Below are 23,310 nucleotides of genomic sequence, written 5' to 3'. Positions count from 1 at the left end.
GGTATGCAGACCAGGGAGCTAAGAGCAGGGATGGTGGCAACCCCTCATAATGGGCACAGCAGGTGTGCAGTCCTGGAAGCTCAGTGTAGGGATGGTGAGAGCTCATCATAATGGGCACAGCAGGTGTGCAAACCTGGGAGCTCAGTGCAGGGATGGTGGGAACTCCTCATAATGGGCACAGCAAGTGTGCAAACCATGACGCTCAGCTCGGGGATGGTGGGACCCCTCATAATGGGCACAGCATGTGTGATAACCTGGGAGCTCAGTGTAGGGATGGTGATAAAGCGGGAGATAATAACAGCATCAATATCATGAATATCTATCCATCCTATTCTAAATTCAGCCATTTTGGTTCCGGCCTCAGTGAGACCCCTCATTATGGGCACAGCAGGTGTGCAAACCTGGAAGCACAGTGTAGGCATGGTGGGACCCCTCATAATGGGCACAGCAGGTGTGCAAACCTGGGAGCTCAGCACATGGATGGTGGGACCCCTCATAATGGGCACAGCAGGTGTCTCAGCACATGGATGGTGGGACCCCTCATAATGGGCACAGCAGGTGTGCAAACCTGAAAGCACAGTGCAGGGATGGTAAAACCCCTCATAATGGGCACATCAGACGTGCAGACCAGGGAGCTCAGCACAGAGATCTCACCAATGGTGTTCATGAGAGATAATGAAGACGGTCAGGATGTTTAACTCTCCAGGATCTACCAAATATCAGTTTTTGGTGAACTGATGTTTTATGAACTGATGTAAATGTTTTATTATTTTCCAAACAGTACAGCCCAGGAAAACGAGGTTTTATCAGAGACGTCCAGGACAGTGTTCGGCTCCTCCGCCAGACAGGCAAGGAATGCATAGAGAAGAGACAGAAGGCCATAGAGGATGGGGAGGAGATACCTACAGACATATTATCACAGATCCTCAAAGGCGCATGTAAGTGAAATGTTTGCAAAAGATCATTTACTTTGCCAACAAAGTAAGAAACATATTTGAGATTTGGAATGTTGTTTTTTTACTGTAACACATTGTAGATGTGCAAAATGTACCTTCATTACAGAGATTTCCTCTGCGGTACTTTTGTTTTTGGCCACTAGATGTCCACAGCCTAATGGCCAGCATCATTAAACTTGCTTCCTCTGAGCCCAGACTGTCCTGGATCCGCCCCCAGCCTGTGATTGGACAGTGAAAGTCTAAGCAATACCGTGATGAGCTCATCTCTCTGTCAGTCTGCTCACTCTTGATGAGTTTAGCTTCACATCAGAAGTCCCCCCCCCCCATTACATCAGAGAACCCCCTTTACGTGAGAAATCCTCCATGACATCAGAGTCCCCCTTTAAATCAGAATCTCCCTTGCATCTGAATCCTTCTTTACGGCAGTGTTCTCCTTCCATCAGAGCCCCGCTTTCCATCAGGGTGGACGCCAAAGTGTCACTGGGATCCTGTAAATGCCAATAGCTAATGAAATAAAAACAAGAGAATGTCCATAAAATCCATGGGCTGTACACTTTGTGGCAGCTCTGTGAGCAAGCAAGAAGTGACTTGGAGTAAGCTAGGGAGAAAACTCACATGCGTCCATCTGAGTGTAGCATTTTGTAATTTAATAAATACATTTATCCAGAAATTTACTCAGAAAGGTGAATTATAAAAAGGCATGTTGCACTGCAGGGTTTCCCCATCCATGTAGTGGCATGTACTGAGAGTCCTATGCGGCTGTAGGCTCCGGGGGACATGGCCGGTGGATTCTGGCGCTTCCTGGGGCTGTGGAACGCAAGGGCGACAGATCCTGACTTCACTTCCGGGATGTGGGGAGTTACCAAGGCGACGCGTTTGCGGAGCATGCGCTCCTTCTTCAGGCCTAAGCTGCACCATCTTTGATGTGGGATTTTAAAAAGAGGGTGCGGGACACACAATTCCATTTCACAATCATATACAGAAACAAATACTAAATGAACCATATGTATATACTAAACCAATGTTCGATGAAAACAATGAATAGAAGTGAAAAACTACAGCTACATACAAAAAATTATGTGCAGACCAACTACCAGCTTTCACCACGGAGGCCACCAATCTTACAAAGTGGGCAAAAGAGGCTGGTATTATTACTAAACAAGAATTGGCTTTCTTCAACAGATTTCTATTCCACACCCTATTTTTTACCACATACTGAAAATACAAAAAAACTCAGATAATCCACCTGGTAGACCAATAGTGGCAGCACCGGAAAGCATCACCAGTCCTTTCTCGCAATACATTGACCAGTTCCTTCAGCCATTTGCACAAAGCCTTCCTTCATATGTAAGGGATGGGGTACACCTCCTGGAACTTCTTAAGTATTATACATGGGAATCCACTTACATGTGGGCTTCATTGGACATCAACTCCTTATATACATCCATCCCCCACTCAATAGGTCTCCAAGCCGCCACACAATTCCTAATGGATGACCCAACGCTCAATCCCCGACAGGCACAATTCGTAGTGGAGGCAACTGAGTTTTGCTTGACGCACAACTATTTACAATTTGACTTACCTTTTGTAAGTACATTTCTGGATGAATTTACACTCAGATTAGCACGTGTGTGTCCACTTTCCATCAGAGTCTCCCTTTACAGCAGTTTTCTTCTTCCATTAAAGCACCACTTTACATCAGAATCCCCCCTTGAAATATTCACCACAGCACAGCTGTGCCAGCATGGCAGAGGTGGGGGGAGGAGCAAGGCTGTACAGAGGCAAAGCAGTGCTGGATAGTGGTAGAACAGTTCTGGATGGTGACAGAGCAGTGCTGGATGGTGGTGGAGCACTGCTGAAAGGAGGCAGAGTAGTGCTGCTGGATGGAGACAGACCACTGCTGGAAGTTGGCAGAGCAGTGCTGGATGGTGGTAGAGCAGTGCTGGAAGGAGGCATAGCAATGCTGCTGGATGGTGGCAGAGTAGTGCTGCTGGAAGGGGGCAGAGCGGTTCTGGAAGGGGGCAGAGCAGTGCTGGAAGGGGGCAGAGCAGTGCTGGAAAGAGGCAGAGCAGTACTGGATGGTGGCAGAGCAGTGCTAGACAGAAGCAGACTTCTTAAATCATCCTCTTAATGCTGGGGGTAGCTCTGGATATAGCCCACCCTAGCTCAACATAATGCATTTTCATGGTGTGGGTGAGCTGGCCTGCCTGCACCTTGCAAATACATGAGGCCTGGTGGCACTATTTTATGGGATAAACTGTATCAGGGCCCTGCCTTTGCATTTTTGCAGGGCCATCTATTTATTTTATTTTCTCCCAGGTTATGTCTCACTTTCACTTTTGTGTGTGTTTTCTCACTGGATTAAGGGTGCGGGTCCTCGGGCTTCCGCTTGCCCTGACGTCTAGGGGGAGGATGTGTGGCCCTTAGGTTCCTTCCTCCCCTGCCACTGTGGGGGGTCTCTATTCAGGAGAGCCCCTTGACCAAGTATTCGATGGTCGGCTTCGGCTGACCTAGAAGAACGGGGTCTGCCAGGCCTTCTGGCTAGGCAGACCATGGAAACCCTTTGTTCCTGTCAGGAGCCTTGCACCCCAGGGGGATCAGGGAGAGGTCCTACCCCTTCAGGCAGTGGACTAATGCACACCCTTAAGTGCACTTTTTAGTGTGCGTTTCACATGCACGTTTTTTGTTCACTTAATGGTTTTTCCGTTTCAGGTTTTTGCACCACCGCAACCTTAAGGAAAAAAAAAAAAAAACTGTATCCTGTATGGAAGCAATGTGAGACGTAGCTTTTTATCTTGAAATCCAAATATAAAATGGATAGGACTCCACCCTAAGCGACACCCCTTCAAATGGCGCCTAAGGCATGTGCCAAACCCTAATAAGCCAAATAGCATAACATTATGGCAGCATGTAAAAGATCCATGATACCCACTTAACATCACATGTTTTTGTCCTCACAGCTCTGGAAAAAACGTGTGATATGGAAAATTTGTTGGATAATTTTCTCACCTTCTTCATCGCTGGTAAGTAAAAGGTTTATCTTACAAATAACACTCCATTAACCAGTCTTCTGCTGTAGTTATTGTTTATTAATTTCTAGGACAAGAGACGACAGCCAACCAGCTATCATTTGCCGTGATGGAACTGGCACGAAACCCAGAAATATTAGAGAGGTAAGTCACTGAGGAGCCTTAAGAAGGTGCAAACAAGGTGGCAGTACATAGCAGAGCCTTGGGTACCCCATACCATCCTTTAAAATGTTCTTGCTTTTAGATTTGTCTCTCTTAGGAGGAAAATGTTGTCAACTTCTGCCTTTTTATTTTTTTGCTTATGTATTATATCACATGTAGAGAAAAATTAGGTACCAATAATTCACAAAAGCAAGGGGTGTTCATTCACAAAAGCAAGGGGCTGGTAAATATGACTTATTTCTCAGCCCCTTCCCCACTCTCCATCCTGAAAGCAGTAGCAACAGCTGGCAGGCGAGCAGACAAGCCCGCAGGGTGGGGACAACCAGGGAAAAAGGATGGTGCACAGAGAGGGAGGTCGCTGCAGCAGCTAAAAGCTGGCAAGAAGGAGAGGTGGAGAAACCGGCTTTTAGCTGCTTCAGGGAGAGACACACAGGGATCAGTTCCTATAATTGCCCTCTCTTGCTCGTACCCGATTCTTCTGCTTCCTAGGCCCCTCTGCTGGCCCGGGCTCGGGACAGGAGGATGGGTGCTCCCCCCTTATCAGCGGCCCTGGTAATTTATGGTACGTGGTGTGCTGTTGCACAGGTAGCAGGCATTGGAGAAGTGTGTTATTACAATGGAAGTGGTCATGGTACAGTGGAGAACAGCATCAGCCCAGTGGTGGTCAGTGGAGAATAGCATCAGTACAGTGGTGGTCAATGGAGAACAGCATCAGCACAGTGGTGGTCAGTGGAGACGTATACTGTATGTACCGGTACATTGACAAAGAAGTGGCTGTGGATGCAGTATATTTAGATTTTGCCAAAGCGTTTAACACAGTTCCCCACACACGGCTCATGTGTAAGGTAAAGTCTACAGGGTTGGAAAAATCCAATTTACAAGCTGACCTGAAAGCACTGTATAATTGGGCGACTAAGTGGCAAATGAGGTGTAATGTTGATAAATGTAGTTATGCACTTGGGGGCTAGGAATATACATAGTGGCTGCACATGATTGGCACAATGGCTTTATTTGGTGGGCACAGGGGCTGCATTTGATGGGCACAGGGGCTGCATTTGATAGGCAGCCAAGCCTGGAAATTTACCTACTCTGGAAAAAAACTACAATATTCTTCTAGCACACTAGAGGGTGCTACATATATTTTTTTCCCCTTTTATTGGTTGAACTGGATGAACGTGTCTTTTTTTCAACCAGACTTACTATGTAACTATGTTATTGACGGCCAGTGGAGAAATGCGTCAGTACACTTGAGATCTATGTGCATAATAAAGCTTAAAAAGCAAACTAAAACAAAAAAGAAATGCTACTCTAAAGGAAATAAAATTAATTCTAAATTAATCCAAACCAAGCATTTCCAAAATGCACTTCTAGCTAAAATTTATACATTTAAGGTATACATTTTATTGCTGCACTGTTATCTCTTTTTTTTTGTAAGGAAAATTAATGATAAAATTTCTTTTACTTGTCAGAGTTCAGGCGGAAGTGGAAGAGGTGATTGGTTCCAAAAGGGACATTCAATATGAAGACCTGAGCAAACTGAATTATCTTTCCCAGGTATATAAGAACCTCTTCTATATTTAAGTAGTTTAATGCTTTGCTGCAATGTTGGTTACAACGTTATATAGGGCTGGAATACATTATTACAGGGGCGGACTGACCATTAGGGCACTTGGGTGCCGCCAAAGGGCCCGGTGGGCCAGCAGGGGGCCCCATGAGACTACCCCTGTCCGTCCCAACCTCTGCTTATCCCAGAGCCAAGTGCCAAAACAAGGCCCAGCACTGAGCTCCAGTAACTAGGCTGACAGGGGCTCGCTAGTGTCGGGCAGTGAGTCAGGATATCTTCTATGCCCGGGCAGTGATTCCCCTTTGTGGCAGCTGAGCTGACATCTCTCCCTCCTGAGCCTGAACACAGCTCACTGAGGATTCTCCTCCTCGGCTCCACAGTACACAGACAGGAGGGGAGGAGCTCTCTGCCCCCAGCCCAGGGGCCCCTCTCTGCTTCCAGCTCAGGGGCCCCTCTCTGCTTCCAGCCCAGGGGCCCCTCTCTGCTTCCAGCCCAGGGGCCCCTCTCTGCTTCCAGCCCAGGGGCCCCTCTCTGCCTCCATCCCAGGGGTCCCTCTCTGCTTCCAGCCCAGGGGCCCCTCTCTGCTTCCAGCCCAGGGGCCCCTCCTGCCCCCATCCTAGGGGTCCATGGGTGTACACATGTTGCAGCCTCAGCAGAAATTATACACTGTCATGCTTGGCATGGGGCTGCTCTGCAAAGGTTGTGCAACCTTATGCAGTACAGCGACCAAGTGGCTAAAGCAGGCTATAAGGAGGCATTGTATTGCCTTATCACATAACCTGTTTTAACCCCTCGGGTCCCACACTAGCATGCTGCTACTGCGTGCATTACACATGGTTGCTGGGTGTTTGCAGAGTGGCCCTATTCACTTGATTGGGTCATGATTACCCACCAAAAGCAACAGGGGGGTATAATTCCTGCCGCAGCATGTGTACATCCTCTGCAGCTAAAGGGGGTAGAGACCATTGTATGTAATGTGGGCAGTGTGGCAGGGACAGGGGGGGGGGGGGGGCCATGATCTCCTATTGCCCGGGGGCCCCATGAGTTGTCAGTCTGCCCCTGCATTATTATTATTATACTGTAAGGATGGGTTCACACTGGTATACAGATTGTATGGCTGAATTCACATCGCATTCGGACCTTTTTTGGTCCACACCAGAATCAAATCGCATGGGTGTTCACACCCATGCGATCCGATTCATGTCGGAACTGACAGTTCGCACTACGATATGCAAACCGATCTGGGGGTGTCATTAACTTTGTATTGACACTCCCAGCAGTTCACATATGGCAGTGTGAACTGCCTGCGAGTCGGGTGCGATGCGGGAAACCGTGCTGGATTTGCACGGGTTCTCACATCGCACCAGTGTGTGAACCGAGCCTAAGTCACAGTTCACTTTTTTTTTTTTCTCAAAATTTTATATATGCCCCAACAATTAAAAATGATAAATGTGCACCACACTTATTTGTAAAAACATTCCACTCATCCGCAGGGGCGCCGCCCCCCTAATCCATGCGCCCGGCCCCTAAGTTACATGCATGGTGCCGGACATATGGATTTCAATGGGGTTTTTATTTTTTGAAGCACATGATTAGAGCCTGAGCCTCTAATTGGCTTAAAAAAAAGGGTGGAGCTCGGGGCGCAGAGTACTGACGGATAGACTGAACCAGGGGGGAGGGGTTTTTTTTGCCCATAAAAAAAAAAAAAAAAGGAGCACCAGTCGCCACTGATTATATAGATGCGAAACGATATAGGTAACAGTGTAAAGTATGATGTTTGATAGTCCACCTGTATGTATCCCTTCACTTACCCTATTCCTATGTGGGCTGCATCCCTGTCATCGTACATTCTGTCTTACCCCTTCTACCATGGGGATTTTTCCTTTTTGTTCACTACCTCTGTATACTTTGTAACGATCCGGGGTGATTAAGCTCTAGTGGTGCATACGAGTTGAAGAAATCGTGTCAGTCCCGACTGCATTTTCTAGGGCATGGCAGCCCATTTTTATTCAAAAGAAACAGAAAGTTCAACAATAAACAGCAGATTCCCTCGCAGGGGTATTCAGCATTACAGTCCTGCTTCAGAACAAACAGCATTCAGCCTTCCTGACTAAAAACACAGCACTCCTGCTCAGGCCTTTCACCTTAGGCCTTGGTCTGCCCTCCCTAGACCTGACGTTCAGCACCTCTGTGCTTGCAGCTTCGTGCTGCACTGGCTCCCTCCTGACTCCTAGGCCAGACCTCCTGTCTGCCGGGCAGAGCTGTCTCCAAGGATGAGCACAGGTGTGCAATTAGCAAGCCTACCACAATCAGGCATACACTGCTCATATGCACCTGTGACATGGGGTCGCATCTCCACAACTTATTCTATTCTTTAACCACTTCCTGTCCGGCCTATAGCAAAATGACGGCCGGGCGGTGGTTCAGTTATCCTGACTGGGCGTCATATGACATCCAGCAGGATAACAGCCGCCTCGCGCCCGTGGGGGCGCGCATCGCAGCGATCTGTGGTGCGGTGTGTCAGTCTGACACACCGCTACACTGATCTCGGTAAAGAGGCTCTTTACCACGTGATCCGTCGGAGGCTCTTTACCACGTGATCAGCCGTGTCCAATCACGGCTGATCACGATGTAAACAGGAAGAGCCATTGATCGGCTTTTCCTCACCTCGAGTGAGGTGTAGACGTGAGTAGAGGAGAGCCGTTTGGCTGCTCTCCTGACAGGGGGGGTCTGCGCTGATTGTTTATCAGCACAGCCCCCCCGGATCCCGCCCAGGACCACCATCATGCCGCCCAGGACCACCAGGATGGCCATCCACACTGGACCACCAGGGAAATGCAAATCTGTGCCAAGGCAGCTGCCAATCAATGCCCAGGCAGCTGCCAGTCAGTGCCCACTCACAATGCCTAGCACTGCCAGTGCCACCAGGGATGTCTATCAGTGCCCATCAATGTCACGTATCAATGCCCATCAGTGCCGTCTATCAGTGCCACCCATAAGTACCCATCTTTGCGGCCTTTCAGTGCCCAGTGTCGCCTATCAGTGCCCATCCTCAGTGCCCGTTGGTGCCCGTCAGTGCCCGCTCATTGGTGCCCCCTCATCATTACCGCCTTATCAGTGCCCATCAGTGAAGGAGAAAACTTACTTAATTACAAAATTTTATAACAGAAACAAATGTAAAACTTTTATTTTTTCTTCAAAATTTTCGGTCTTTTTTTATTTGTTTAGCAAAAAATAAAAAACGCAGAGGTGATCAAATACCACCAAAAGAAAGCTCTATATGTGGGAACAAAATGATAAAAATTCTGTTTGGGTACAGTGTGGCATGACCGCGCAATTGTCATTTAAACAGCGACAGCGCAGAAAGCTGAAAATTGGCTTGGGCAGGAAAAGGGGTAAGTGCCCGGTATTGAAGTGGTTAATAAAATGTTTGAACAAGGAAAATGATGAATGTGCATGTATTACATTTTTTGCATTCAGGCCGGCAGTGCATTGTATCAGTTGTCTTACAGGTGCAATGCACAGGCTTTTGTACCCCCCAGCCCCAGGTTCACACAGAGGTATTTATCTTCCGCGGTGGCATATGGGACTTGTAGTATTTTTATTCACCCATTCCTCTGCGGGTGAAGCCATGCACTATCATGCTAAACCCAAAATACAGCAACTACCAAGAGCAGGAATCCTCCTGGAATTCGAGTAAGGGAGGGTGGTTTGGGGTTTGGGGGCTGGTGTATGCGACCATGCTTCATGTTACTTGCACCCTAAATATGGGTGTAACATGACATGTATCTAAAAAATGGACAATGGTTTTTAGAGGTAATGCAAAAAATTTTATCAGTGTTTGCTAGTGCAACCCTCTCTTCAATTTTTATTAAAGTGATCTGCTCCCCAGGGACAAGTACATGTAGTACTTTGTCCCATCTTCCTATATGCTGTGTAAAGCTAGCTGTGAGTTCAGACGGGGCGTCCCTTCTCCCTCCATGGTCGTCTGACAACTCAGCTAGCAAGGAGACGGTTGCTTCAATAGATGGCACTTTTCTTCTCTGTCTCCAAGCACTTGCCTTAGGTAAGCTCCTCACGAGTTATTGGAGGCAGAGAAAAGTGTCATGTTTTAAAGCAGCTGTCTCCTTGCTACTTGTGTAATTGGATGGCCATGGAGGGAGAAGAGACGCCCTGTCCAACCCTTATCTCTGTATGGCCATCTGACAACACATCTAGCAAGGAGACGGCTGCTTCAATAGATGGCACTTTTCTCGGTCTCCAAGCACTTGCCTTAGATAAGTTCCTCATGAGTTCTTTGAGACAGAGAAAAGTGCCATCTTTTAAAGCCGTTGTCTCCTTGCTAGCTGCATAGTCAGACAGGGCGTCCTCCCTCCTTCCACAGTTGTCCGACCACACAGCTAATAGGGAGGTGGCTACTTTAAAAGATGACACTGTTCTCTGCCACCAAGAAAAGTGGCATTTATCGAATTGGCTGTCTCCTTGCTAGCTGTGTTGTCGCTTTGCCATGGATAGAGATATCCATGTGTCGAATGTGTCAGATACTCACCACACGCTGTGGTTCCTCCTTTTCAGTGCCCTACTTTGTACAATAAAAAAACACTTCATGGTATTTACACTTCATTTCTCAGGTCCTGAAAGAGACTTTGCGTTTATATCCCTCAGCACCCGGCACCTCCCGCATGCTGGAAAAGGAAATGGTCATTGAAGGGATTCCTGTTCCTGCAAACGCCACTTTAGTGGTAAGTGAAATGCTTGAGAAAAATACTGCACAGAGCAGGGGCGGACTGACAACACTCAGGGCCCCCGGACCAAATAAAGCAAGGGCCCCCTGTCAGGCCCCGCCCATGACTCACCCTAACCCCGCCCATGGCCTGCCCTTGACCTCGCCCCTACATTTTGCACAAAGTACAACTTCTGCCTTTTTTTTTAATGGGACCTGGAGGGGGGTCTCTCTAACAGTGTCCATTAGAGAATCTCTGTTAGAGAGAGAGACCCCCCTCCAGGACCTATTAGAGACTACAAAGGAGTATAATGGGAACTGGAGGGGGGCCTCTTTCTAACAGAGTGTACAGTGAACACCTTCATTCACTCTGGTCCTCATAGGACCCCCTCCTTGTGCCATGACTCTCACCCCTGCCCCAACCTCTCACAAAGTAGAAATAAAATTGGCACTGTGTAGAGCTCTTCTTACCTTAACTATGTGTACTGTAGCTGTGGCTGGTTCCCACATCCTCTGTGGTTGGCTGGCTCCCGCATCCTCTGTGGCTGGCTCCTGTGGGTGGCTGGCTGGCTCTCTGGTGTGGGTGGGTCACTGTGGGTGGGTGGCTGGTACCCTGGCTTTGCTGTGGGTGGGTCACCTTGGGTGGTTGGGTGGCACGCACCCTGGCCCCACTGTGGGTGGGTCACCGTGGGTGGTTGGCTGGCACCCTGGCCCTGCTGTGGGTGGGTGGCTGGCTGGCACCCTGGCTGGCTGGTGACCTTTGCCCTATCCGGGACGGTAGATCTAGAAGGTTTTGCAGCAGGCCCTGTGCGCGGAGACACGTGGCGCAACACATAATGACGTTGCCTGCGTGTGCGGGTCCTCTCTGTGCCCATTTGAGAGTCTATGTTAGAAAAAGCCCTCATCAGTACCCATCAATGCAGCCTCACCAGTACCAATCAGTGCAGCCTCACCAGTACCAATCAGTGCAGCCTCACCAGTGCCAATCAGTGCAGCCTCACCATGAATGCAGCTTCACCAGTGCCCATAAATACAGCCTGATCAGTGCCCATTAATGCAGCCTGAAAAGTGCCCATCAATGCAGCCTCACCAGTGCCCCTTAATGCAGCCTCACCAGTGCCCCTCAATGCAGCCTCAATACAGTTTTACCAGTGTGCCCCTCCATGCAGCCTCACCAGAGTGCCCCCTCCATGCAGCCTCACCAGAGTGCCCCCTCCATGCAGCCTCACCAGAGTGCCCCCTCCATGCAGCCTCACCAGAGTGCCCCCTCCATGCAGCCTCACCAGAGTACTCCCTCCATGCAGCCTCACCAGAGTACTCCCTCCATGCAGCCTCACCAGAGTGCCTTCTCACCAGAGTGCCCCCTCCATGCAGCCTCACCAGAGTGCCCCCTCCATGCAGCCTCACCAGAGTGCCCCCTCCATGCAGCCTCACCTAGAGTGCCCCCTCCATGCAGCCTCACCTAGAGTGCCCCCTCCATGCAGCCTCACCTAGAGTGCCCCCTCAATGCAGCCTCACCTAGAGTGCCCCCTCCATGCAGCCTCACCAGAGTGCCCCCTCCATGCAGCCTCACCAGAGTGCCCCCTCCATGCAGCCTCACCAGAGTGCCCCCTCCATGCAGCCTCACCAGAGTGCCCCCTCCATGCAGCCTCACCAGAGTGCCCCCTCCATGCAGCCTCACCAGAGTGCCCCCTCCATGCAGCCTCACCAGAGTGCCCCCTCCATGCAGCCTCACCAGAGTGCCCCCTCCATGCAGCCTCAGAGTGCCCCCTCCATGCAGCCTCAGAGTGCCCCCTCCATGCGGCCTCAGAGTGCCCCCTCCATGCGGCCTCAGAGTGCCCCCTCCATGCGGCCTCAGAGTGCCCCCTCCATGAGGCCTCAGAGTGCCCCCTCCATGCGGCCTCAGAGTGCCCCCTCCATGCGGCCTCAGAGTGCCCCCTCCATGCGGCCTCAGAGTGCCCCCTCCATGCGGCCTCAGAGTGCCCCCTCCATGCAGCCTCAGAGTGCCCCCTCCATGCAGCCTCAGAGTGCCCGCTCCATGCAGCCTCAGAGTGCCCCCTCCATGCAGCCTCAGAGTGCCCCCTCCATGCAGCCTTAGAGTGCCCCCTCCATGCAGCCTTAGAGTGCCCCCTCCATGCAGCCTCAGAGTGCCCCCTCCATGCAGCCTCAGAGTGCCCCCTCCATGCAGCCTCAGAGTGCCCCCTCCATGCAGCCTCAGAGTGCCCCCTCCATGCAGCCTCAGAGTGCCCCCTCCATGCAGCCTCAGAGTGCCCCCTCCATGCAGCCTCAGAGTGCCCCCTCCATGCAGCCTCAGAGTGCCCCCTCCATGCAGCCTCAGAGTGCCCCCTCCATGCAGCCTCAGAGTGCCCCCTCCATGCAGCCTCAGAGTGCCCCCTCCCCCCTCTATGCAGCCTCAGAGTGCCCCCTCCCCCCTCTATGCAGCCTCAGAATGCCCCCTCCCCCCTCTATGCAGCCTGATCAGTGCATGGGGAATAGCCGCCGGATCACACAGAGCGGGTAACTCCCCGCTGTGACACCTGGCGACCGCTGTCATCGGATGTCCCGCCTCCTTTGTTAGACATCACACGTCCCGGCATTGGACCAGTGAGATATTCATCAAAGGAGGTGGGACATCGGATGACATCGGTAAGCGGGAGATCCCCGCTCTATGTGATGCGGCGGCGCCTGCCCTCCTCCCACTTACCCTCCGAGGCAGCGCTGGGGCCCGTGCGGGCCCGAAAAGATGATCACCAGCCCTAAAGGCTCCAGCAGGTGGCGCTGGCGGGCCCCCTTTAGCGGCCGGGCCCTCGGTCCATGTCCGAATGGACCGACTGGTCAGTCCGCCCCTGGCACAGAGCAATCAATCAGATTACAGATTTCATTATTCTAGTACAGGCTGGAAAACAGAATCTGCCCCTGATTGGACGGTGGAAGCTGCACAGACACTCTTTTTTTTTTTTCCCTTTTTAATAAATTGATTGCAATAGCTTTGTACAATGTCCATGCTGTATGCCTTTCATGGGTTACTCTATAACTTGTCCACTGTAGATGGGGCAGAGTAGAGCATTCTATGTTTTTTAATTGTTTGTTCCTTTAGAAACAGTTTTCTTTCTGAGTTGTTTCTTTATGGAGTCATAAACCCCTTTCTAAACCTCTCTCATACTCATTCCCAGTACATGAAACATCACTCTGTTGGAGCTGCAGCTTGAAAAGGTTTTTAAGGTTTGTGGCAATAATCCATTCTGCCCCTCTGACATTTAAAGAAGAAAGCTTACTTGGATTTTTATTATGTCCTGCTCCCCAGGACTACGTTTGTTTTTGTCCCATCTTCCTAGCTGCTGTCTACGGCTAGCTGCCAGGACCTGGATCCCCTGCTGGTGGCACTGTAGTTCACAGAGCAGAAGATTGTAGTTCCGATGTACACCAGCGGGTGTCTCCCAGCAGCCAGCAGATCCCAGTAAGCAGTCTCCACCTGATGCTGGCTGCTGGGAGGGTATTTAGGGTATATAGTTCCTTCTCTATTTCCTGGGGCTTTATTTTATTGCCTGATAGACAAATTACCGGTGTGCTTGCTGACTGCTCCTTCCCTGTATCTGTACCATGTATATATAAAAAACCCAAAAAGGGCTAACGCTGCGCTAGAAACCCAATAAATGATTGGTAACTATAAGGGGTTAATCCTCACAGACTAAAAAACACATTAGTGAAACACAGAGTTTTTAACCCAAATTACCAAAGCAGCCAGCATAAAAGAGTCAGACACATACTCCAGATATTAGTAACAGTATTATGCAGCGCTAAGGACAGCCAATAAATGAAAATACCAAAATTACTATATTGTAATTAATACCGTGAAAAATTACCAAAATTATTTATAACCACTATTGAATAAGTGTATAAAATTAATAGTGTCAAATGAACCAAAAAGAACACATAAAGAGTCCCATCACAAATAGTGCTAAAAAAAAAAAATCAAAAATAAAGTTCATAAACGTAGAAAGGAAGAAAAGCTGATCCAAAATCCGTGATAAAGGAAATCCAATCTTCCAAACAGTGAATACACCCAAGTGAATATGAGGCTCCTTACCGACTTAAAAGACCAACAAAGGTCTATCCAGGCAAATGGGAGATTACAGGTTTCCCAATAACCTATATCAGCATCTGGGTCTGTGGCTGAGGCTGTATGGCTCCGGAAATAAAAGCAAGAAAGGCTCCCATAGTGTAATCGTTCCAATCAATAATATTTAATGAATAAAAAGATGCACTTACAAAAGGTTCCAATAGACAAATGTCAGAGTAATCTCAGTGTAAAAGCGTCTCCGCAGGCTTCCCGCTGTGCATACACTTCCCATCCAATTCAGCAAAAAGGAACAGCGTAGTGACGTCAGCGTCATAGTCCACACCCTACGCGTTTCGTCACGATAGGACGTCGTCTGGGGGTTGGGCCAAGTACCGCTCGTCACCACGCTCTGGATATAAATAGACCCGCTGCGCCATTTTAAGTACTGGCCGCTGTAGAAAATAAACCCGCAATGCCATCTTAAGTACTGGCCGCTGTAGAGAATAAACCCGCGGCGCCATATTAAGTACTGGCCGCTATAGAAATAAGATGGGAAATAAAAAATGGCGCCGAACTAACAACACACCATCCAGAGCAAAGAAATAAAATTAAAAAAAAAGGGAAGCCATAAACCAATATTACAATTACCGCCATCTAGCGGCCAAAAATCATACCATCAGGATGAAAGGTGAATGCAACAGCCAGGAATTCCAGAGAGAACGCCACATAATAAACATATCAATAATTAAATAAATTATTTAAAAACCTCTACAGAGTAAGCAAAGAAGTACATCTGAGTAATTAACCCCACATAAAAAATACATAATTGATAAAACATCCAAATGAATATAAAAAATAAGAATAAAAACAAAAAAAAATAAAAAAAATAAAAAATAAAAAATGCAAACATATGCAAAAAAATTAATTAAAAAAGCATCTAAACTAATTAAGAATTATTAATAAAAGAATTGATGTCCCAGTCTACATTAAGCCCAAAGGGCACATAACTCATCATATCGAATATCCATCTCGTTTCGAGCCTAGAAATGGCTCTGATTTTATTACTACCCCTCCAATGACACTGGGGTTTGGCTAGTGCTACAAAAAATGTCGAGTTTACCTTCTTATCGTGGTATTTGGCATAATGCCTAGACAGGTTATGTTTAGTAAATCCACGCCTAATGTTGCCCACATGTTCAGATAACCGCACATGGAGAGCCCGCTTTGTGCGCCCAATATATTACTTTGAACAGGGGCACTGTATCATGTACACTACATACTCAGTAGTGCACGTGATAAATGACTCAATCCTATATATTTGATTAGTTTGGGTTGATTGAAAACTCTCACATCTCCGGCCTCTGAATGCATTAAGCTGGCAAATTTCGCATTTTCTACAGGGATGGAAGCCATTCAAAGATGGAAAAAAAGAAATAGGTTTAGGTGGATCTACAATATTGGGAGCAATCATATGCCGTAAAGTAGGTGCCCCTCTAAAAATGACTACTGGATGATCCGGCAAAGTAGGGCCAAGTACCTTATCATTCTTCAACAGGCCCCAATGTCTATTCAGTATCTTTTTGACCAAGAAATGTTGGTTAGAGTATCTTGTTACCAAAGAGCAGGTAAGTCGATTATCAGGAACATGATTCACCATCCTATCCCCACTGAGCATAGTATTTCTATCTAGATTACCCACCTGCACAATAGTATCATCTATCTCAGCCTCAGGATATCCTTTCATCCCGATGGTATGATTTTTGGCCGCTAGATGGCGGTAATTGTAATATTGGTTTATGGCTTCCCTTTTTTTAAATTTTATTTCTTTGCTCTGGATGGTGTGTCGTTAGTTCGGCGCCATTTTTTATTTCCCATCTTATTTCTATAGCGGCCAGTACTTAATATGGCGCCGCGGGTTTATTCTCTACAGCGGCCAGTACTTAAGATGGCATCGCGGGTTTATTTTCTACAGCGGCCAGTACTTAAAATGGCGCCGCGGGTCTATTTATATCCAGAGCGTGGTGACGAGCGGTACTTGGCCCAACCCCCAGACGAAGTCCTATCGTGACGAAACGCGTAGGGTGTGGCCTATGACGCTGACGTCACTACGCTGTTCCTTTTTGCTGAATTGGATGGGAAGTGTATGCACAGCGGGAAGCCTGCGGAGACGCTTTTACACTGAGATTACTCTGACATTTGTCTATTGGAACCTTTTGTAAGTGCATCTTTTTATTCATTAAATATTATTGATTGGAACGATTACACTATGGGAGCCTTTCTTGCTTTTATTTCCGGAGCCATACAGCCTCAGCCACAGACCCAGATGCTGATATAGGTTATTGGGAAACCTGTAATCTCCCATTTGCCTGGATAGACCTTTGTTGGTCTTTTAAGTCGGTAAGGAGCCTCATATTCACTTGGGTGTATTCACTGTTTGGAAGATTGGATTTCCTTTATCACGGATTTTGTATCAGCTTTTCTTCCTTTCTACGTTTATGAACTTTATTTTTGATTTTTTTTTTTTAGCACTATTTGTGATGGGACTCTTTATGTGTTCTTTTTGGTTCATTTGACACTATTAATTTTATACACTTATTCAATAGTGGTTATAAATAATTTTGGTAATTTTTCACGGTATTAATTACGATATAGTAAATCTGTACCATGTACCCTGTTTCTTTCCGAATTCCTTTTTTATCAACCAATTTTTTAACAAAATGTGTTAATTCGGAAATATCAGAATTAGCGAAAAACCCGTTAAATGATTTTTTCCGAATATTCGTAAATTCAAATATTTGAAAATTCGTAAATTCATACGTTCGTAAATATTTGTAAATTTGAAAATCCGAAAATTGGAAATAACTAACGAATACATCCAAAGTTACAAATTATTCCGAAATACCGAATCTATAGGAACGTAATGTAACACATTAATAATAATAAACAATAATAATAATTAGAAACGTTTTATTCAATATTATTTATTATTAATTCGTTTTGTTCCATTTCTTTAGATGAGGCATTCGTTATTTCGGATAATTCGTAACTTCCGATAAGTTCGTATTCGTTAGGTTCACTAACAGGCAAATTTTAAAGGAAATTCCAATACTTATAATTTAATAGTTAGGAATGAAGGAAGGAATGATGGTATTTATTATAAAAGATGAATTTGGGTTGTTGCAATGCAGTGTTCACATGCATGACATTTTTGCTGAATATACCCATTTTTTCCTACTTTTCCTTGGCTGTGCTTTGCTGCCATGCATTTCCATTATCTAAGAAGGGTTCTTGAAAGCCAACATCACCGTTTTCTTTTTTTTCTTGCGTTATTTTGTAGTTTAACTTCTATGCCTATGGGAGGACGGAGCAATTCTTTAACGATCCACTGAAGTTTGACCCGGAAAGATTTGGTCCGGGTTCCCAGAGGTAAGAGTGTTACCTGTCACATGGTATGTGTGCTTTAAAAGGTAACAAGAGTTTTCTTGCTATACTTTGAAATGTGTTGGTGATACTGTTCTTCATTCTATCTAGGAAAAACTTCACATACTTTCCGTTTTCTCTGGGGCCTCGATCCTGCATTGGACAAGTATTTTCTCAGGTAAGAGCAGGCCAAGCTTAAAGTGGATGTTTTAAAGGAGTTGTAAACCCTTGCGGTTTTTCACCTTAATGCATTCTATGCATTGAGGTGAAAAACCTCTTGTAGTGCACCAGCCCCCCAGAGACCCGCCTTTTACTTACCTGAGCCCGATCGTTCCTGCGCCGGGGACGAGCACACCTGCTCCAGCCGGTGTCTTGGGTCCTGATTGGAGAGATTGATAGCAGCGCAGCCATTGGCTCCCGCTGCTGTCATTCAAATCCAATGACGTGGGAGCTAGGGGGGGGGGAGTCGAGTCCTGCTGTCTGTATCAATGAACGCAGCAGCAGGACACGGGAGCGCGCTCGCACGGGTGCCCCGAGGGAGAGCGTTTTTCCGAGAAGAGGAGGAGCCAGGAGTGCTGCTGAGGGACCCCAGAAGAGGAGGATCAGGGCAACTCTGTGCAAAACCAACTGCACAGAGGAGGTAAGTATGACATGTATGTTTAAAAAAAAAAAAAAAGGAACGTTTACATATCCTTTCATCCGGTTACATTTTGCATTCCCAGTTTCTTATACTCAGTGGTGTATTTTGGTTTTGTGCTGCCCTAGGTGAGACTAAAATCGCGCCCCCTCCCCCCTCCCCCAAGCTAAGTTTGTCCATCCCCTTCCTGTCCGTTGGCATCCACCACCATCTGATCCAATCCTGTCCGCCAAAACCAGACAGATGGGGGGGATCTATTCCCCATCTGTCTGGCGGTACGGATGGCAGTCTGATGGAAACGGACCACCTATCCCCATAGATGAGAGCGGGCTGTGTCCATGTCCGCTCTGCATAGCAGACAGATCCCCCCACTGAGCAGGCGGATCCACTTTACAGAGCCCACCTGTGTAAAAAGGCTCCTACTATGTTTATTTTAATATTTTTTTGTACAGGTAAAATTCTATTTCTTTCATATTTTTTTTTTTTCTTGGTGATTAGGGGGGCTATGGAGAGGCATCAGGGGTCTAAACAGACCTCTAATCAGTGGCGGCTGGTGTTTTTTTTTTTTTGGGGGGGGCGGCAAACAACCACCCATCACCTCCCCCCCCCCCCGCCCCGAGTGGCACCCCCCCCGTTTGCTGGTCTGTCCGGCACTTACCCAATCGTGGCGGGTGACAGGCAGCAGGCAGCGTGGTGCAGCAGCTCCGTGTCCTCTTCTCCACGGTGGCTTCCAGCTCCTCCCCTCCTCCTCGTACACATCCAATAGGATCACCTGTCCTTTCAACCAATTGGGTGACTGGTGTCAAAACCCGCTTCCTGATTGGCCGGGAAGAGGATCAGTGTTACAACAGTGAATATTATTAATTCGCTGTTGTAACACACCTGGTTGGGATCGGAGCGCACTCTCTGCGACCAGAGACCACCCTATATTGAAGCCTATTAGAGCCTCTGGCTTTAATCGGTGCTTCAAAAAAACAGACCCCCCCCCCCCCCCGCCCGCATTGGAATCCATGCACCGGTGTCCTGAAAGGGACCGGACGCATGGATGGGGGGGTGGCGATGGACGGGGGAGGGCTGCCCCCTGCCTCTAATTAATGTCTCTTTTTTGAGAGCAAGAAAGGGACTGAAGACAGTCTCTTTCTCTGCAGCCTGAGCTGCACTGGATGAATCGTACTGAAGGGGGCGCCCAGCAATCAGGGAGGTGGGGGGCACTCAGGTTTGTGACGGGGGGGAAAATCAGTGCAGTAAGGTGAAGTGGCAGGGAGAGGAAGCCCCTCCCCCCCCTCCTGGAAAATACGGCCCAAGGCAAACGCCTTGTTTACCTCGCTGTAGGTACGCCCCAGCCTATACTCCCCCCCCCCCCCCCCCCAAAAAAAAAGTCATGCCAGTCAATTAAAAAATTCCAATTTGATTGCATACCTTATATTAGACCCATTAATGTCATCACTGGATCTCTGTGCCTCTCTCTGCAATGCAGGCAGATCATCGCTGGTGGGAGGGGCCTGCAGGGTGGTTCCTGAAAACATCACAGCACTTGTCCCTTAGTAGTCCTTTCAAGAACCCTCGGCCCTTATGCAAGCAGTGGGCTGGCTCTTTCATGCAAATATCAAAATGCCTCCATAAGTGGAGGTGTAGGCTTTCCTCGACAGGCTGTATTTCCATGCACGCCACCCTAAGCAACACCCACATGTCACGCTGGGCCTCTATGATTGCAAGAACTGAAATCCAATGAATGAAAGGGATGGGTCAGAGATGATCAGGCTGGGGAGGAAAGAGCTAGATGATGCTGGATTTAATGAGGCGGGCTGTATTCGAATAGCTGCAGCTTTTAATGCACACTGTAAGTGGCTTCAACTTATCCAGTGAGCCCCTGTGCCACCCAGCATCTTCCTTTCCACCCAAAGCTGTCAAGAATACAGCCGCAAGGCAGAGATGCCGGGGTGTCAGCAATGCCAGTGTATTGTGGTATGGCCAGCTTAAAGAGGAACTGCAGTCTGCTCACATAATTTGCAATAAAAACATCTTTGCCATTCTGAAGCTTCCCTCCAACCACTTTGCATGTTATTTTATATATACTGTGATTCTGTGCTTGCCAAATATGCAGCAGAAATCTCCCTCCACTGAGTCTGGCTGCATCCATTTTAACTGTGGGCAGCTGAAGCTGCTGCCTGTTCACTTCCTGGATTTACACAGGGGCACACCTCCAGCTCTGCAGCTCTCATTGGCCCTTTTATGACTCATCCCCCCCCCTCCCTTCCTGGCAAACTCTCACAAGAGTGAGAGAGCTGTGCATGATGTCATAAGCCTAGGCTAATAACCAGACAAGCAACAGGAAGTGGGCTGTATAAGGTATTTACTAGCAGAAAAAAAATGTTTTAATACGGTAGAAGATTTAATAGATGGAAATTTGGAAAAATGACTAAAGGTCCGCTTTAAAAATCACCCCCCCATTCAAAATGTGTCCCCTCCCCCCTAGTGGCCATATGTTACCCTTTTTATGTTTTAATAACTGTTTCAATGTCTTTGGACCAGTTATGTGATGCTGCAAGGTCCTCTTCATCTCAGTGCAGTCTGCCTGGTATTCCCAGATAGGTAGCATTAAACCTGGAGGACCGAGGGCATCAAGTGGCCAATGAGAGGTACTGCAGGGAGCCACAATAGGTATCAGTTAACCTGGAAGACTGAGGGCATCAAGTGGCCAATGAGAGGTACTGCAGGGAGCCACAATAGGTGTCAGTGTTATCCTGGAAGACTGAGGGCATCAAGTGGCCAATGAGAGGTACTGCAGGGAGCCATAATAGGTGTCAGTGTTAACCTGGAAGACTGAGGGCATCAAGTGGCCAATGAGAGGTACTGCAGGGAGCCACAATAGGTGTCAGTGTTATCCTGGAAGACTGAGGGCATCAAGTGGCCACTGAGAGGTACTGCAAGGAGCCACAATAGGTATCAGTATTAACCTGGAAGACTGAGGGCATCAAGTGGTCAATGAGAGGTACTGCAGGGAGCCACAATAGGTATCAGTATTAACCTGGAAGACTGAGGGCATCATGTGGCCAAAAAGAGATACTACAGGGAGCAACTCCGGATCTAAGGTTGTTATTGCAGCCAGTACTCCTTTTTGTTTTGTTTTTTATACACTGCCCAAAAAGAAATAAAAATGTAAGCTGGAGCTGAACTTTAAGGTTGGGCATGGCGAATCCACAAAAGCTGTGTGTGTGAAAATTCCTCTGTATACTGGACTGTGAGAAGCTGACTGCGGGATATAAAGAAGTCAAAGACTTTCACTTCATATGTCCTTCCATTACAATATAAACTATGTTAATTTGCCTTGAAAGAGAATCTGGGTGAAGTGACAGGTTCTCCTAATAGGTCACCCCACCCACTGACGCTCCCCCTCCTGTGCTCCTCTGCTCCACTCATCTGCGGGAGCCCTGGGTCTAACCCCTGTCTTTGTTCTATCACAGATGGAAGCCAAAGTGGTCATGTCAAAACTACTCCAGAGGTTTGAATTTGAGTTGGTGGAGAGACAGAGCTTTGACATAGTAGACAACGCGACTCTTCGCCCCAAGGATGGCGTCATCTGTAGGCTACGGCCCCGAGGACATAAATAATTGAAACTTTTATTCCGTTATTGTGTCATTTAGTCATTACTAGCATTCATAGATGTGTTTTTATAAATGCAGAAATATAGATATTTTAAAGAATCCTTTCCTGCTTTTTGAAGTATTTTTTAAACTTTGGTACAACGAGTTTCTTCTTCTGCAAAGCTAATGAATGGTAGTGAAGGTGCCATCAATATCCAGGGAGGTGTGAGACAATCTGTGGGCCAGTGCAGGGAAGGAGGGAGAAGCCATAGTCCTGTTTATAATCTGTTTTCAGGCATCTGCATGAGTCAACACTGTGGCAATATTACAAAAATCACAAAACACTTTGAGTTCTACTTATAAAACATTCGCTGCTCGAATGTCAGAAGCATTTGTGCATGTGCCGAATGTAATGTCCCGTAATTTTTGTAAGAGATTTAATGCCTGTATCTTCAGCTTCCTCCAGTGGCCAAAATACGGAATGGTTTTCTCACTGGGAGCTATGCTGCATTTTGGCCACTGGGTGGAGCTGGAGATGCGGGCATTCATCTCTTAAATTATGGGACATTTCGTTCTGCCTGCACAAATGCTTCTGACATTCGTGCAACAAATGTTTTATAAATAAAGTGATATTAAGGCGGTTGTAAATCCTTATGTATACCCATTGAAGTGACTGGCCTCAGGTGATACACAGAGATGTAGGAGCATTTGTTTCATAAGTTGTACCTGTTTATCTGCAGTCTTCTCTCCTCTACAGCCATTCAAAGTCCAGGATTTATTAAGCTTGTCTGAGCTGTTAGAAAAGGGGGGGCAAAGAGCTGAATTTACACTCTGCAGAGTTCAGTGAGGAGATGTTTGATTGCTGATTGGAGGGAAGAGACACATCCCACTTCTCACAGTACTCTGGAACAGAGCTGAGGTTGTCACTCTGCTGGAGCTTTCTCCCCTGGCACCTTTTTTCTCTTGGTTTCAGGAATACTTGTGAGAAGTGACTCATGGTGAGTCACTTAGGGGGCTTTAACAAGGGGGCCTCCAGATCCCAGCCCCCCACCCTATGTGAATGAGTATGGGGTACATTGTACCCCTACCCATTCACCTAAAAAAAAGTGTTAAAAATAAAACACATTACACAGGTTTTTAAATTAATTTAATAAGGCAGCTCCATTGTCTCTTCC

At 47.5% G+C, this 23,310-nt stretch overlaps 1 protein-coding gene across 1 annotated transcript in view; it reads left to right on the top strand.

Moving 5' to 3' along the window:
- The window catches only part of LOC141117421 (cholesterol 24-hydroxylase-like), a 47,485-nt gene extending 25,230 nt beyond the window's left edge, over nucleotides 1–22,255 (top strand). The window contains exons 8-15 of the mRNA XM_073610282.1: nucleotides 782–938; nucleotides 3,917–3,979; nucleotides 4,057–4,129; nucleotides 5,617–5,701; nucleotides 10,343–10,453; nucleotides 17,832–17,920; nucleotides 18,026–18,092; nucleotides 22,016–22,255. Coding sequence (XP_073466383.1) covers nucleotides 782–938; nucleotides 3,917–3,979; nucleotides 4,057–4,129; nucleotides 5,617–5,701; nucleotides 10,343–10,453; nucleotides 17,832–17,920; nucleotides 18,026–18,092; nucleotides 22,016–22,162 — 792 coding nt within the window. The 3' untranslated portion in view covers nucleotides 22,163–22,255. The remainder of the gene's footprint in view (nucleotides 1–781; nucleotides 939–3,916; nucleotides 3,980–4,056; nucleotides 4,130–5,616; nucleotides 5,702–10,342; nucleotides 10,454–17,831; nucleotides 17,921–18,025; nucleotides 18,093–22,015) is intronic.
- Nucleotides 22,256–23,310: the final 1,055 nt, after the last annotated feature.

Source organism: Aquarana catesbeiana, linkage group LG13 (genome assembly GCF_042186555.1).
Source record: "Aquarana catesbeiana isolate 2022-GZ linkage group LG13, ASM4218655v1, whole genome shotgun sequence".
Taxonomy (NCBI): domain Eukaryota; kingdom Metazoa; phylum Chordata; class Amphibia; order Anura; family Ranidae; genus Aquarana; species Aquarana catesbeiana.
The sequence above is the reverse complement of the archived record's forward strand: the minus strand, read 5'-3'. Positions and strand labels throughout refer to the sequence as shown.